The following is a 17,767-nucleotide window of genomic DNA, read 5'->3' on the forward strand; positions in this document are numbered from 1 at the left end:
TCTGTGTAATCCATTGGGCAACAGCTACTGCGTCTGAGTTCCTTGCACAAAGCTCTACATCTTCAGTGTTGAGCTGTTCCTAAGAAGAGATTGTGAGAAAATCCAATTTAGAAAAACACTCTCGAAGAAGACCCAAGAGGAAAAAAATGAGGGTGGGGTGGGGTGGAGACTGCAAAGGAAATGCAAGACAAGCTCCGGCTACTTGATGCACGACTAACAACTAGAACATGCAGGATTTATTATCCAAAAACAAGAGCTTCAGTCTGATGCAGAAAAGAAGATGACAGACATACTTTGATAGCTGCACAACGGTATTTTTAGCCAGAAAAGTAGTTGAGACATGGCTGTGGATACAAAACAAAAGCAGTTTTTAAAAATGCACTTTATGAGGGCTAGTACTGAGCAGGGAGACCTGTGACTCATTCTCTCCTGATTGCATTGATGACGTTTAGATAAAAAGGGAGCTTTGCATAAGAAGAGATTGGCAATTCTGGATATGTTCTACTGAAGATGGCTGAAGTGGATTTAAGCATGTCTGGTGCCCCGTTATCTTTTTCTTTTGGAGCTAGTGGTTTTCTTGCTGTTTATGAAATAGGTGTGATCCGGGGCTTCTTGGAACTAGCGCCTGGAATATTGAGGTCTGCGCCAAAAATATATGGAGCATCATCTGGCTCAATCATAGCAGCAGCTGTGGTGTGTGAACTTAATCTGGGTAAGCACTTGAATTGGTTTGGCTTGTTCTAGATGTACTTATATGCATTTGTGTCTGTTAACTAGGTAATTCACTGCAAAATTTATTGGGTGCGACTTGGGGAGAAGTTGAGTCCTCAAACTTTCTTCTTTCAGTGTAGCATACAGAGGTAATGCTGTGAGAGTGCACTGTTCTATAATACCTCAGATTCCCATGCAAATATATCCAACAAGAAAAAACCCAATTTTAATAGATATAGAATGATTTATTAGACAGATATCCCAACATGTTCTTTAACTGACTGCAGATTTCTGAACACCTACTCGGGGGGATTGGATAGCCCTGAAGAATATCTTGTAATCAATTTGCACCAGGTTATCTGTCCAACTGTTTGACTTAGAGCTTTTAACTTTGCAATATTGTTCTCTTACTCAGGGGCATGCATGTATCTGAATACCTTAAGAATCTTTTTTAAAAAGCTATAATTGTGAGTGCTCAGGCATAATTTCAGATCTTAGTGTGTTTCCTCTCAGTTGCCGTTATGGTAAGGAAGCTGCTTTGATAAACCAGTGATAAGATATTTTATAACCTCCAACATTTATCCGATAAAAATAGGGATGTCCTATCCAATAACAAAAGTTTTTGTGGTTGTTTGTTACGTACCCCGTCCATCTGACTGGGTTGCCCCAGCCACTCTTAGCAGCTTCCAACATAAATAAAAACATAATGAAACATCAAAGATTTAAAAACCTTCCCTATACAGGGCTCCTTTCAGATGTCTTCAAAGGTTGTATAATTCATTATCTCCTTGGTTCGGGGGTGTCACATAACTCCATGTCCTCCAACATTTCTCCGATGAAAATAGGGACATCCTAAGGAAAAGCAGGACATTCTGGGATCAAATCAGAAACCACGGCAGCTTCTATAAATCTGGGACTTTCCCTGGAAAGTAGGGACGCTTGGAGGGTCTGATATTTACCCAGGGACCCAGAGTATTGGCATCTGTCCATTTAGTTTTTTAAAAGTATTTTCGACCCACTCTTCAGTTTAAAAAGGCTCCTAGTTACACTGCTATATTTTAATGAGCACCCCTAGCTTCTCAGAGTTTACCCTTTTGCTTGTTTAATGAATCAAAGGGACATTTATGTCTGTTAGTTCCCATGAAACATAGATAAAATCCAGTCCTTGCCACATGAACAGCTGCTTCCCATGTTTCGGTTTATACAACGTGCTGCCACCCCAACAGGAATTGCCAAGGGAAGGGGCGGGGACAGACTTATGCTGTCATGCCAAGAATGCCCCAGGTCTCCCAGCAAGGCACATATTTTTTCCTTCTGGATACTTGTACTCATCAAGGGACACCAGCCATGAGTTGTACACAGGTGTTTGGACTAGAAGGTGGTAGATCAGCTTGCAGGGTTGTCAACCTCCCACTCCATTCCGGTGTTTTTAAGCATCGTAGGAAAAGCTTCCCTTGCCATATTTCTCACATCTCCTAACAACTCTCAGAGCCATTAAAAACTACAGCTCCCACAATTGTTGGGTGGAAGTCATGACAGTTTCAAGTGGTATGTTACTGCTTGAATGGTGCAGATGGCAGTCTTAGTTTTGACTCCAGGCCACAAGAAAGTCAATGTCTCCCCAAACGTAAAATTCAGAATTTGCTTTTCTAGCTGTATTTCAGTGACTGAAGCTTAGCCAATCACGACCCTACATGAACTGTTATGCATTAGTCGTTAAGTCACCCTCCCTTAATATCTACTCAAACATCTTTAACTGTTCTAATTCCTGGGTATCCCAGTATGCTTAGGACACAGGTATTTTTGATCAATCTAATCTGTCTGGCGACATGTTCCATCTTTCTAAAGCAACTCCCAGACATAGCATGCGAGCTGAACTAGTTTGGTCATCTCAGCGGCTATTACGGCAAAGAAATGCAGAAGCGCCTATGATTATGCATGTAAGCTGATTGATAACAATATCAAACTGCGTTGCGACACAGTGTGTGGGCTGCAATGTGTGTTGCACGAACGCTCCCTGAGCTCCTCCTGGGGCTGGAAAGGGTTCGTTTAATCTCCAGTTTGCTAGTAAAACTGAATTACCATGTCAAAAAGTGATGCAAAACTGAATTACTGTGTTGCGAAATGATGCATGTTCAAAAAGTGTGTCACCAACTTGAAAAGTTGGGAAAGCTCTGCTCTATGCCTTTACCAGTTACCAGACAAACATTTGCATTGCATGTGGCATTTTCCCTCTCAGGCAGATGCAACAATGGTCTTGCTAATGATTTACAATTGTTGATTTATAAAAGCGTTATTTTATTTTATTTATTTACTTATCTAAAAGCATTTATAAACTGCCTTAAAAGTTCAAAAAGTATCTCACAGATCCAAACAATATATTATTCAAATAAAAACAAAAAACCCTCAAACCAGTATAATAGCCATATAAAAGCACAGAAAAACAAATAAAACGGAAATCCAGAGGATTTGAACATGTAAAACAGGGTCCATTCTTATGGGCCAGGGAAAGTTATCAGGAGATGTCTGTGGCAACTAATGGTTGCTTCATCACATATGGCAGAGGGAAGGGCATCCCACAGCACAGGGGAAAACAGAAAAGGCCTGTTTTCAGATCACCACCCTATGATTAGACAAATTCAGGGAGGCTAAGGCTACCAGTGGTCATGTTGCCTATATATTCTTACACGCCACTGCAGTGTGAGATTTCAGGGGTTCCAGACGCTTAATCAGGGTTGGTGTTTCAATTGGGAAATGAGACACAGCTGAGACTGTTGTGTCTTTATGATATATGGTTTATTTATGCATATATACAACCTGAGCCTAAGACGGAGGGGCTCACAGCTTTACATTGCTGCAGCCTCAGAGTCAACTGCGAGTCCCCTGCTCTTCAGCTTTCCGCGTTCACAGCCTGACCCCTTTTCCCCTCGATGATGTCACAGCCCACTCAAATCCTAAATCCAATCCTCTCCTTTTGTCTCTGTTCACCATCTCAGAGTTCAGGGATGAACTCTCCTCATTTGCTGGCAGTCTTGCTTTGCTAACAGTCCATCTCCCTGTCTTTGTTCCCTGCTAATGGCTCATCTTCTCCCAGGCAATTTCTTGCGTATGGAAAAACTGTTTTTTGATACTGCTTAATACTCCAAGCACTGATTAAACTTCAACACCCATTAAACCAATTTAGGGGAGTCAAGGCATCCACAAACTCATAGAGAGATGTTACCTCCAGTATCAGAGACAGTATATGTCTGAATACTGGTTGTGGGAGAACATGAAGGAACATTATAATGGTTTGCGAATGAATTCTGTATTATTTTTGTTCATTTCCCCACATAGAAGACAAATTAGCTTTTGTGGCATGTGCATGAGTAATTGTCCCTTCCAGCTACCTGTTAATTGTTTTAGCATGCTTTAAATAACATGGATTTTCATATGTAGGCTTCAGTCAGTACTTCATAGCTAATTGCAACCCATCTCCCCCATCATGGTGTTAAGTTCAACAGTTCAGAAGAAGGGCAGAACTGGAAGTGATATCTGCAGATGCCTGGTCCCAGCTCTGCATTTGTCAAGATAGCAAGAATGGGAGGGAATGTGGGGATAACTATTCTTATAAACAACCGAGAGCATAATTTAATAACAGGTGATTCTAATAATCCTGTCTGCCATTTTCTAATAAATGCTTGTTTTTTCTCCTCTGCCAGATGATGTAAAAAGGTTTTTCTATAGGGCTGCACAAGATACCAGGAAACCCATAATTGGCCCTCTTGCCCCTGGTTGCAGTGTGGTTCGTATCCTGCAGAAAAGACTGCACCAAATTCTGCCAGAGAACTCTCACCAGATGGCCACAGGGCGGCTTTATGTTTCTCTCACCCGTCTGGTAGATGGCCAAAATGTTGTGGTTTCTGAGTACAGTTCCAAAGAGGAGCTTATCCAGGTGACAAAAAGTTCATTTTTTATTTTATTTTTTTGTTTTTCAAAGCTCTTTATAGTATTTTTCACTGCAATTTCAGGTAATTACACAGTTCCTCTTCCATGGGATGAAATTAAGATTAAAATAATACTTAAATTAACATCAAGGTAATAACATGGATTTTAAAAAATAATAATTTCATGAAATTTATATACTGCTTGATTGGGGGGGGTGTAACCCTCAATAAATATCCTGTAATGAATAAAGTGCTTTAATTGTTAAAGTGTTTTAATTATTGTGATCCACCCTGGGACCATGGGGTGAGGGGCAGGTAATAATAAAAATACTTTGTGAGTTCATAGCAGAATCAAGGTTTGAATTTCAAGGTCTTTCTGGCTTAGCCACTAAAGTTCACCAGCTTGTCCCTTTAAATGAAGAATATGATAGAATTGCTTCTATCCATCTAATGCACGGGTGTCAAACACAAGGCCCATGGGCCGAATCCGGCCTGCCAGACCTCGTCATGTGGCCCGTGTAGCCGCCGCCAGCCGCCAGCCTTCACCTTTTATTCTTGCTTTTTTTTTTTTGACACAAGAAAGCCGCCTCTGCAGCGCATGCGCAGCAGCCTACAAGCCAGAGAACGTCTGCCCTCTAGCGGCGCCGGCCGTTCTACACAGGAAACCTCCACTTTACATAGTATAGTATAGATACAACCGGCCTTTTGAGGGTGACCAAACTGCTGATGCGGCCCCCGATGAATTTGAGTTTGACACCCCTGATCTAATGCATCCACAACACACAGATATTCTTTCTCTTCCCACAGGCATTGGTTTGCAGTTGCTTTATCCCAATCTATGCTGGCTTCATCCCTCCCTCCTTCCGAGGTGTGGTGAGTTTATTTAGCACCATCCTAGAGAAGGCTGGTTATTCTGTCTTTTCATGCTGTCTAATACACTCACAAACTTATAGTGCTCAACCGTCCTGATGTAAGCAGAACATCCTAGAAGTACAGGAGCCATCCTGGCTTCTGATTAGATCCCAGAATGTCCCCTTTTTTTTGGTCCCAGTGCTCTGGCGTGAGTTAGCTGGCTCCTGCGAGAGCTCGGGACCAAAAAAACGAGTGCCCCAATTTGGATCCCCTGGGCGTTGGAGAGTATGCCAGCTATGTTTGCAATACTAACAGTGGAATGTCCTGCAAGCTATGTTTTGCAATGTATGCAAGCTATGTATGCAAGCTATGTTTTGCAATACTAACAGTGGTACCTTAGGTTAAATACGCTTCAGCTTACATACGCTTCAGGTTACAGACTCCGCTAACCCAGAAATAGTGCTTCAGGTTAAGAACTTTGCTTCAGGATGAGAACGGAAATCGGGCTCTGGCGGCGCAGCGGCAGCGGGAGGCCCCATTAGCCAAAGTGGTGCTTCAGGTTAAGAACAGTTTCAGGTTAAGAATGGACCTCCGGAACTAATTAAGTACTTAACCCGAGGTACCACTGTACCATGAAGCTTCACTGACTGAGAACTAGGTGGACCTTCCAGCAGTGCTTCCAGCAGTGCTCTCTGTTATGAAGCACCATTACTTTTTTTCTTCTGTGTTGTAATGGCAGCCATTTTGTGCTGGAACCCACAGCAAGGTGTGAGTTCCAGCCAGTACCTAACTTTTTACCAAAAGAAAAGAAAAAAAGATAAAGCCTCGCCTTCAGGGATACCACAAATACATGAATTCTATAAATAGCAATTGCCTTTCAGTTACAATAAGTTTATACAAGGAGCTTAGAAAGTGGATGTGAATTTTAACTTGTTTTATTATTCTAACTTTTTGCACGCTTTAAACTAATGCTGTAAATGTTGTGACGTGGGGTTTGTGATTTCAGCTCTCTTGACATAATATGCTGGAGACAGTTCTCTAGTAACACTTCTTTATTAAAGCAAACAAGACTGAAACTTGAGGAGGGGAGAGCTACATTTATAGGGACAGGGAACAAGCTAGAAAGGATACATTTTGGAGGGAACAATCTCAGGCAACCACAGTCCTGCCTTTTGGAGGCAACCAATAAGACAGAGGATCCAAATACAGCAGCTTAAATGAACCAATAGTAGCTGTACCCTCTGGAACCAAAAGGCAGTTACTTTACCCTAATGCAATACAGACAATAATAATACAGATACAAAATCCTTTGACTCAATACACAACACCCCTCCCCCCCTAGTGAGCACAGCAGACGTAATCTCTCAGGTACTGTGGGGTCCTACAACTTCTACTTGATCTCCTGACAACAGGTGTTGCCGGTTCTGGATTGGGTGTCACCTGTGGTAGGGGGGCTGCTATAGGGGTTTCGTCAGGAACAGATGGAGTCCCAGACATCTCAGGGTCCCCTACCTGTACCTCGTCATCCTGAGGACCAGCAGACCCTGGTTCATTTGCTGAGGCCCCTGGTGACTGCACCTCTGGGCCATTTTCACCCTGGTCTTGCAGCTCTGCGTCATTAGCCAGGGATGAATTATCAGACTCCTCTCTGCTGAGCGCCCGACGCCTCAGCTGATCTATATGTCTCTTCCAAACTTGCCCATTTTCCAAGGTCACATAATAGGACACAGGTCCACTAGTCCGGGTGACCACACCAGCCACCCACCGCGAACCTCGTGAATAGTTCCTCACCCAGACCAGATATTCAGGGGCGAGATACCTTGTTGTGTCAGTCTCAGCTTGGGGGGTTGCTCTTGAATTACGGTTTGGCATTTTATCCGGGTGGACATAATCCAGCACCATTACCAGTCTTCTACCCAAGAGCAGCTCAGCTGGCGACTTGCCCGTCGCAGTACACGGCGTCGCATGCTGCAAAAATAACATCCGCGCGATGCGAGCTGACCAGTCACCCTCCATTAAGCGCGCAATGGATTCTTTGGCTGTTCTTACCATGCGCTCCGCCTGCCCATTGGAGGATGGGTGAAAGGGCGCGGATGTGACCCCTCTTATGAAGTTATCAGCCAAGAATGCCCTGAATTCTTGGGATACAAAAGCTGCCCCATTATCTGATACAATGGTCTCAGGTAACCCATGGGTTGCAAACAGCTGCCTCAATACCTTGATTACGGCAGCTGATGCCATGCTAGGGACCATCGCCACTTCTAACCATTTGGAATATGCATCGACGATAACCAAAAAGACCTTCCCCTGGAATGGCCCAGCAAAATCTAAGTGCAGCCGGCTCCAGGGAGATCTGGACTGCTCCCACCAGTGAACTGGTGCTCTGGCCACTTCTGGCCGCACCTCTTGGCATGCCTTGCATGTTCGTACCCATTGTTCTATGTTCTGGTCCATTCCAGGCCACCACACATAACATCGGGCTAGCGACTTCATCCTGACCATTCCCGGGTGTCCCATGTGAAGCGTCTCAAGAACCCTGTTTCTCAGTGGTGCTGGGATGATCACCCTATCTCCCCACAGGAGACAACCCTTATGCATGGACAACTCGTGCTGCCTTGTCGCATAAGGCCTGAATTTGTCGTCATGCGGACCACCTGGCCACCCCCTCCCCACCCAAGTGAGCACACGGGAGAGAACAGCATCTTTCCTCGTTTTCTCAGCTATATCAGTAGCCGTTACAGGAGCCCCCGGAAGTGTTTCCAGCATCATTATGTGCTCCGCTGGAGCAGGATCCTCATTGCTCCCGCCAGGAAGGGGCAATCGACTCAGCGCATCAGCGTGGCACAACCGCTTCCCCGGCACATGGGTCAAGGTGTACTGGAACCCGTTCAGGAATATAGACCAACGCAACATTCTGGGGGAGAGAATTTGTGGCGTTTGTTTGTTCGGGTTGAACAACCCTAACAGTGGTTTGTGGTCCGTTTCAATGGAGAAATGGCGACCGTACACATAATCATGGAACTTTTTGATTCCTGCCACAATTGCAAGTGCCTCTTTGTCAATTTGAGCATAGTTGCGCTCCGTGGCCGACAACGTACGGGAATAGAAAGAGATGGGCTTTTCCGACCCCTCCGGTTCCCTATGACTCAGCGCCGCCCCCAGACCGTATTGAGAGGCATCACATGCCAGGACCAGCGGCTTCGACTCATCATAATGAGCAAGGACGCTCCTGCTACTCAGCATTCCTCGCAAGGAGTCAAAAGCCTTCTGCTGCTGCTGCCCCCATCGCCACACATTCTTTTTCTGCAACAGTCTATGTAATGGTTCAGCTACCGAAGCTTTCTGGGGTAAGAACGAATGATAAAAGTTAATAAGTCCCAGGAATGACTGCAACTCCGTCTTGTTCTGTGGTCGTGGTGCCTCGATGATGGCCTTAACCTTAGCATCTGTGGGGTGGATGCCTGATGCATCAATTTTAAACCCCAAGAAGTCCACAGTTGGCACCCCAAAACTGCATTTTTCCTTTTTTAGTTGCAACCCCACCTCCTTGAACTTGAGCAACACTGCACGGACACGCGCAGCCAGTTCCTGTGGGTCTTTTCCAGCAATCAAAACGTCATCAAAAAATGGCAAGACCCCTGGCAGACCTCTTAACAGGCGTTCCATGAGCCCTTGAAAAATCCCTGGGGCCACACAAACTCCAAATTGTAATCTGTTAACTCTAAACGCCCCTTTATGTGTGACAATAGTCTGTGCTTCCGCTGATTGTGGGGTTACTGGCAGCTGTTGGTAAGCTTGTGCCAGGTCAATTTTTGCGAACACCTTGCCCCCAGCCATTTTAGCCAACAGATGTGATATGACTGGAATGGGGTATGAGTTTCCCCTGAGTGCCTTATTGATAGTACATTTGTAATCAGCACAGATCCTGACTTCCCCATTTGCTTTAAGGGGCGTGACGATTGGAGTCTCCCACTTAGCGGAGTCCACTGGTGAGAGAACTCCCTGCTTGACCAATTTATCCAGCTCTGCTTCGATCTTGGGTTGCAGTGCAAATGGCACTCGCCTTGGTTTGAGTCGGATTGGGGCCACCCCAGGGTCCAATTCGAAGTCAACTGGGGGCCCTTTATAACAACCCAGTTTTCCATTAAAGAGACCAGCAAATTATTTGCATAATGCCTCGCTCATCTCAGGGCAGGTTTGGATTGAATTAAGCCCTGATATACTCAGTCCCAGGGCGGGGAACCAGTCAGTGCCCAGGAGACTGGGGCGACTGCCCTTCGCAATCACCAGTTTGAGTACCGCCTGTTTGTTCCGGAACTGTACTCTCACGGCACACATTCCCATGACATGGATGCGGCCCGCTGAGTATGACTGCAAAGTTGCCGGGAAGGGCTCCAGAGGGGGCAACTTACCCCTGGGGAAGAATGTCCTCGCGGTCTGGTCCGACACGATAGTGAATCCAGATCCGGAGTCCACCTCCATGTCGCACAGCTGACCCTCAATCTTCACCTTGACGTGTGCCTTGCCTTGCGCTGGAAACTGCACGACCCTCCCGTTGATCTCCGTTACGTAGTGGCAGTCCTGTAGAACGTGGGTTGCTGTGGGCGGTCTGCGATGCTCCAGTCTAGGTGCTCCTGTCGCTCCCGACGCCGCTGATCTACAGACCCTGGCGATGTGACCTGTCTTCCAGCATGTCCAGCACATAGCATCTCGGAAACGACAACTCTTCCACTCATGGTTTCCGCCACAACCAGGGCACCTGCCTCGGTGATCTTTGTGCACTGTGCAGGCCTGACGCACTGACTCGACCCCACGGACTGGGCTCTGGCTCGAAGTAGCCTCTAGCTCGTCCATGGCATGCGCAACTTCTATCTGTGGCTTAGGGGCCCTGCGACTGGCATCAAGCTCCTCTCTTTCATAATTCTCCGTGGCGGTGGCCTCCTTCAAGGCTGAAGCAAGGGTAACCTCTTCTTTAGCCACGATGCGTCTTCTGGCTTTCTTGCTGCTCAGACCACCGATAAAACGATCCAGGAGAGTCTCTTCCAGATCTTGGAAGTCACAGTGCTGAGCGAGCTTCCGCAGTTCAGCTAGAAATGCAGATACAGACTCCCCAGCATGCTGCTGCCTCTTATGAAACTCCATCCGCCGGGCCATCTTGGTCTCAGTAGGCGCCAAATGGCTTGTTAGGCAGGCAAGAATATCTTTGAGAGATGTCTCACTTAGCTTCGCTGGAGCAAGCAATGCCTTGGCCAGCGTGAAGATCTCAGGCCCACAGTAGCTCAGGAATGTGGCCCTTCTTTTGCTGGCATCAGTGATCCCTTGAGCCTCCGCGAAGAACTCAAAGCGTTCGACGTAGTCTTCCCACGTGTGGGGCTCTGATGGCTGGAAGGGCTCCAATACCCTTGGACTCTCCATTGTCCTGTGGGCAGGGTCGTCTTCTCAGCTGGCCAGTGAGTCTTGTTTTAGCTACAATCCGGACTCTGAGGCAGGGCTGCGTTAACCGCTCCTCAGCATTCCGGATCCCACCTTTGTCGCCAGTTGTTGTGACGTGGGGTTTGTGATTTCAGCTCTCTTGACATAATATGCTGGAGACAGTTCTCTAGTAACACTTCTTTATTAAAACAAACAAGACTGAAACTTGAGGAGGGGAGAGCTACATTTATAGGGACAGGGAACAAGCTAGAAAGGATACATTTTGGAGGGAACAATATCAGGCAATCACAGTCCTGCCTTTTGGAGGCAACCAATAAGACAGAGGATCCAAATACAGCAGCTTAAATGAACCAATAGTAGCTGTACCCTCTGGAACCAAAAGGCAGTTACTTTACCCTAATGCAATACAGACAATAATAATACAGATATAAAATCCTTTGACTCAATACACAACAGTAAATTTATCTTCATTTTCTTCTTTTATCGTTTTGTTAACCGCTTTGAGGCTTTCTCTTTTTTTTAACCATCAGGCGGTATATAAATTTTAAACCAATTTTTATCCACTCAAGTAAAAACACAAGCAATTTTTTTAAAAAAATAAAACAAAAACATCAAAAAATATTTCACAGCAAAAGAAAGAGTCCGATGGTGACTTGCTATTAGAGATCCAAGCAATTTAATCAACAGTAGCAGTATTAGAATGCAGCTTTTTTTCTGCTAACCTTTCAAAGTACTAGTTCTGCTTCCGCTGTGCTGCATTTGCTTAACGCAATTATCTTGAAACATCCCTGTTGCTTTCTTGCAGCGGTACGTTGATGGAGGTTTCACTAACTTGCAGCCTTGTTCCGACTTGGAGACGGCCATCACCGTGTCTCCTTTTACAGGAGAGACTGACATCTGCCCTCGGAACTGCCCAGCAATGTTCTATGGCTTTCATATTGCAAACTGCACCATTCAGATATCCATAGAGAACTTGTGCAGAATTAGCTATGCCATATTTCCACCCAACTGCCGGGTAGGTTTCCTCAATCGTCTAGTTATTACGTTGTTGATCAGTCTGTCAAGTAAGATGAGGGAGTAGAATTAAGAAATGGCTTACAAATATTGGGTGGGGAAGAGCATCAAAAGGGAGAAGGGATGCCAGCAAAGGCTCACTGGAGTACAAGCATTTATTTTATACAGTCTGAAAAGTTCTCTGTTCAAATTGCCAGACTTTGATTTAATTGCCATATTTGGATGCACTGCTTTTTAAAAAGGTTTTTCACTGGCGGGGAATGAACTCAAAAGGGCACTGTTAACCATCCCAAGAGGCACGTTCAAAGAATACAACTTACATACGATAAAGATTTCTTAACATTTAAATATAATTTAAATAAATTTAGTGCTTACATTTAACATCAGTATTCTCTTACACCACTGACAACTGGAACAGTCCAATTGTCCAAGATTATTTTGACGCATTGCATGCCTTTTCCTAGGTTTTGAATGACTTTTATTCACAAGGATATCTGGATGCCATTCTCTTCTTGCACAGAAACAGTAAGTGCTACATGGCTCATAAAATGTCACATGACTCCTCCTGACAATGCGCCTCTCCTCCTGATGACGTGTGTGTGATGTCACAGACACGACATTACGCATGTGCTGCATCACTGCCCCCCCAATCTTTGGCCCAAAGTTGTGCCTCTGAACACAAGTAAACAGCATTATATATTTCTGGAGAGATTTCTATACCGCAATCACAGCTGTAATGTGAAGACAGCATTATTCTGTTTTCACAGGCACAGTGAATTAAGAGTACACTGTCCAGAGTCCATAAACCCAACCCCCTTTCTTCACTTGGCCTAGGAGAAACCCACATTGAAGCTGGTGTGTGATTTAGACTCCAGATTTAAGAGTATTATTCTTCTGTACATAGGAGATTGGTCTGTTTATTCTGGTCTGTAACTTTTTCTTCAGTGTGAAAGACGATTATGGACTTAACAGCATCTAACACTTATCTTTGGGTGCTTCCAGATGGGGGCTTAATATTGCAAACAGGTCGTTCAGCTATAGCAGACAGCTGCTTAGCTGGAGAGGGTTTTGGTGGTTTTTGTTTTTTTTTTAAAAAAAGATATCGCATTTGAAAGAAATAATTTTCTGCATAAATCCTAATTAAATTTTGGGGGGGGAATCCATCCAGGCTGGCATTTTTATCAAGCAGATGCTACAAAAACAAACAAACAAACAAACAAACAAACAAACAAACAAACAAACACCCCTTGCTTACACCAGTAGCAAGCAAATAAATGCCTGTCTGGAAGCTCCTTTGTCAATGGAAGTAACATTTACATGAGAATGGCCAAACTGGACTTGATTGAGGCAAAATAGCCACCTATGAGTAACTATCTGTGCCTTAGAATCTCAGCCAACCAACTCTGCACACCCCAACCCACCCCAAAACCAGCAGATTTTGCTCATTATGCAACATCTATTTCCCCCTCCGTTTGAAGACTTACATCTGGATAAGAGTTCTATGTAACTCTGGAGTTTGCTTCTAGCATTTTAAGAAGAGTTGGTCTCATAAGCAATATGCTCTTACTTTTACTTGGTTTGTGGGAAGGGCATAGCCAATAAAGCTTATAAACCCCTTAGATATTTTTCTGTTCTTAAAAATGCCATTTGTATTACTTTGCATATTTGATTATTTCATGTTAGGTATTTGATTGTTTATTTTATTATTTCTTGTCAGATATTTTTGAAATCTGCTCTCATGCCAAAACAGTTGAATTTCTTGGTGTCTTCAGTAAAAAAGAGTTGTTCCATGCTGGTCAAGCGGCTTCCTGCCAACAACCAAGGAAGGACGTCCTCAGCACGCCTATCAGGACAGTTCCTAAAGACTTCTCGAAGCCCTCTAATTGTAAGAATGGTACAGTCCATAGAGCAGGCAGCAGACTATTGCCACAACTGTCTCTGCAATGTCAGAAAGGTGAGAAACCCAGATGCAGACTGCAATAGTACAGAGTGTATAAATGCAGACTGCAATAGTACAGATTGTAAAAGCAAGTAAAACAATTTACATAGTCATCAAAACAAGTAAAACTCTTTCAAACCAAAATAAAAGAGTACAGATTGAACATACTGTACCACCAGGTCCTAGTATTATGCTATACACTGTCTTCACACAATGTATCGTTATATATATTTCTGCCATGTCCCCCTTACTTGGGTAATTGGATTTCCCAGTCATTTAATAGCTGCTGCTAGGGAAAGATATTGTGGAGATTTGTGTGTGTAATCTGATTTTTCTTTTTCATAAATCATTAATTCCATTACTATTATTATTTTCATACGCCGTTGGATATAGATTCAGCTATCTTACAAATGCAAAAAACACCCGGATTGCTAAGTATGGTAACAAGATTCATATTGCAACAAATTACATCCATTAAACCTTCTACAAGAGTGGCATGGTCTTTCTGTAAAAGGTAAGGATTTCCTAGTTGAGATTCTTGAATGGGGTTTGATTTTTAATTGTTTCAGCAATGACTTAGCAAGAAGAGTGACTTTTGTGTTGATTGGATCAGAAATATACTTAGGTATTTCTTTGTCAATTGTATGGTTTATTTAAAAAACCAACCAACCCAACCAAGCAGACAGCCTCTGATTGGCTAGAGGAAATGGTGGTTCTTAATTGTTTATATTTGACTGCAATTTTATAAGGAATTTAAAAGATTTAGAACTATGTCAATCTATGTGTGGAGAAGAGGTGGGAGGGTCAGGCGTGCGCTTAACCCTTTCCCCACCTGCTCTTTCTCTACTTCCCAGTCACCCTCTCCCAAATTGGTTTTCCTGTTTAAAATGTGTCATTGAGTTCCTGTCTCCTGCATTGTAAGCAGAATGTAGTCTGGCCCAAACTGATAGATATAGGTGGGATCAAGGCCTTTTAGTATAGGACCCCGAGAATGGAAATCCTTAGTGAGTACAGAACTTCTTGATCTTTGGTCTTTAGAACTTCACATTTTTATCTTGTCTTGAATCCTAAATGCAGGTGTGTACCTCAAATAAGGGTGTTTTCAAATGTTATATTATACATAGCAGACTCTGGCTCCAGTCTCAAAGCTTGCAATGTGTTCGCTCCCAATTTTCTCTTGATTTATCCTGTATCATTTCTTCTAAAGGTTGTGGCGTGTTTTGGAAGAGATCAGCTGGCTTGGAAGACAGTTCAAAAGGTCTAAGTGATGGTTTGTCAGATGCAACCGGAACAAAGTATTAACAAAGCATATTGCTCTCTAAAGCATGAAAGACGATTCACTGAAGGCAGAAAGGATCTGAAACTGCTGCAGAGAGCATCCAGCTCTTTTGCCTTCAGGCATGGAAAGTGTGCTGCCTGTCAAAATTCTGCGGGTGATAGGTTCCCCCTCCCCAATTTCTTACAAACTGCATAAAATAGTCCATGACATCACAAAGCTCAGCAATGAATGGGCTCAGAGGCAAGAGAATGACAGGCCACCCCCCCTCCATGTTGTATTGGTTCTAAATCATTCAAATTTGAGGTGCTGCTATGAAGAAAAAAAGAAATATATATTTTCATTTCTGTAGGCAACTGCTAGAATAACCCATAAAACCTTGAGTGAGTCTGCAGGCCAGATCTTTTTGTGTGTGTGTGCATGTAACATCTTTATTGAAAGTTCATAAAGTACATAACTACCGTATTTTTCGCTCCATAAGACACACTTTTTTTCTTCCTAAAAAGTAAGGGGAAATGTCTGTGCGTCTTATGTGTGGTCCCTGGAGCCGAATTGCCCAGGGGCAAAAAGCAGATCGTGCTTCTTTTTTTGAAAGAGGGAAGTGGGTGTTGAAACAAAGCCACTGATCAGCAAGCGATCGTGAGGGAGGTAAGGGACGCTAGCAATAAAGGAGGCTGCCTGGGAGGGGGGAGGTAAAGATAGCGAACTTGCAAAGAGAGGAGACTAGAAGATTAAAGCAACGAGGAGAGAAATTAGAAGAAAAGAAGGAGCAAAAAAAACTGCTCCAGCTGAGGAAAACAAGAGGGAAGGGAGTGTTGAAAGGAAGCAGCTGATCAGTAAGCGATTGGGAGGGAGATAGGGACGTTAGCGATAAAGGAGGCTGCCTGGGAGGGCGGAGGTAAAAGCCCATGGATCCTCAGGATTTTTGCATTGGGTCACCCCAGGTTCACCATCAGATCACATAGCATGTCCATGGCTACAGCCTGCATCAAAAAAACCACACACCCACTGTTTTGTGAGGCTACAATGGCGCAAAAACGTGGTTACAAAGCACAGATCCACATGGATTCTCAGGATTTTTGCATTGGGCTACCCCAAACTCACCGTCAGATCACATGTCTGTGGGCCACAGCATGAACCACAAAAATCATACATCCACTATTTCATTCAGAATATTTTTTTTCTTGATTTCCTCTAAAAACTAGGTGTGTCTTATGGTCAGGTGCATCTTATGGAGCGAAAAATATGGTATGCGTGTACCAAACATGGTGAGACAGAAACAAAAAGGAGAAAGAGAAACAGAACCTGTGCAGAAGAGAAAACAAAGGGGAGGGGGGAACCCCAAACTCTATATTTTTCAAGGTTGTTATTGCACCAGGTTGGGGGAGGCTGCTTTAAACTACAATCTGTGCTATAGTAACTCATGCAGTAGTGACATAGAATGTAAACGTGATGGACAAGACCTTGGTCTATTGCCCACATGTGTTGTAAATATTCATTAAAATGTTCCTGTTATCTCAGATGTTTCTCTTGCAACTTCTTTGAGGAACCAGCTGCTGTGCTACCCAGTTTCACAATAGCTGGGCTATTCCGGAAAGCGTAAAAATGGCAGTGCATTTTGGGTGTAGTAATTTCAAGACTGCAAGACGCCAGATGGTTTTGCAGTACATTCAACCTGGTCTAGTGGCAGACTGTAATGGGCTGTTCTGGTGGAGAACCATAAACAGGGCGCCCTCTGCAACTGGTATCCACATGTGGCTCAAACTCCTCTTCCTCCAAATTTGTTGGTAATCACCTGTATCTGCCCAAGGTCTCAGACTTGTGGGGTGGGATCCCAAACAATGCTACCACAGTGGCAGTCCCTACAACACTGTCCTTATATTTTGAATTTTTGCAGTGGGTGTGCTGCCCCTGGAATAAAGCTGCCAACGGTTTCATCCTGCAGGCGTAACCAACATGGTGGCCTCTAGATGCTGTTGGACTACAACTTCCATCAGCCCCAGTCACAAGGACCAGTGGCCAGGGATGATGGGACCAGTAGTCCGGCAACATCTGGAGGCCTGCAAGTATCCCATCCCAGAGGCCACTTCACTCCAGCACCACCTGGAACCTTCTCCTTCCATAACACATCTTCGGCCGCTGAGCTGTAGTCCGGCTTGACATGGCAGCATCTTCCAGACTGCTAGAGCCCAGCAGCCCAGCACACGGGCCTTGCCTGCAGTGATATCCAGATCCAATCTCTCTCTGGTTCAGAAAGCATCACAGTTGGAGGGGCTTGGAAAGAAAGACCCACCTCTACATCTCCATCCGTTGTCAGATATGTAACTCTGAAGGAGGATGTGGCGTTTGCCCATTCCTTGTGATTATGTTTGTACAGGGGGATGGGAATGGTTAATGTAGACTGACCAATGAGAAAGCTCAGAGGCAGAGCCTACCTGGTTTTGAGGCTCAGCCCAGGGTTTTTACCATTGGGAGATAGGGGAGTCAGAGTCAGACAGAGCGAGTAAAAGATGAATATAGCGGTTGTGACAGTTAAGAGTGGGAGACAGGGATAGAACTGAGAGAGAAGAGTGTGACATTGTGAGATAGTGCCATATCTAGTTAAGGGCTCGCATT

At 44.4% G+C, this 17,767-nt stretch overlaps 1 protein-coding gene across 1 annotated transcript; it reads left to right on the top strand.

Moving 5' to 3' along the window:
* Positions 1 to 168: 168 nt before the first annotated feature.
* Positions 169 to 16,671, top strand: PNPLA1 (patatin like domain 1, omega-hydroxyceramide transacylase). The gene is made up of 8 exons (XM_083745222.1): positions 169 to 712; positions 4,413 to 4,645; positions 5,445 to 5,510; positions 11,728 to 11,937; positions 12,401 to 12,461; positions 13,654 to 13,890; positions 14,269 to 14,389; positions 15,083 to 16,671. Exons 1-8 carry the CDS (start codon positions 511 to 513, stop codon positions 15,141 to 15,143), a joined length of 1,191 nt encoding a protein of 396 aa, XP_083601348.1. The 5' UTR covers positions 169 to 510; the 3' UTR covers positions 15,144 to 16,671.
* Positions 16,672 to 17,767: the final 1,096 nt, after the last annotated feature.

The sequence above is a fragment of the Podarcis gaigeae genome (genome assembly GCF_964106915.1).
Source record: "Podarcis gaigeae genome assembly, chromosome: 6".
NCBI lineage: Eukaryota > Metazoa > Chordata > Lepidosauria > Squamata > Lacertidae > Podarcis > Podarcis gaigeae.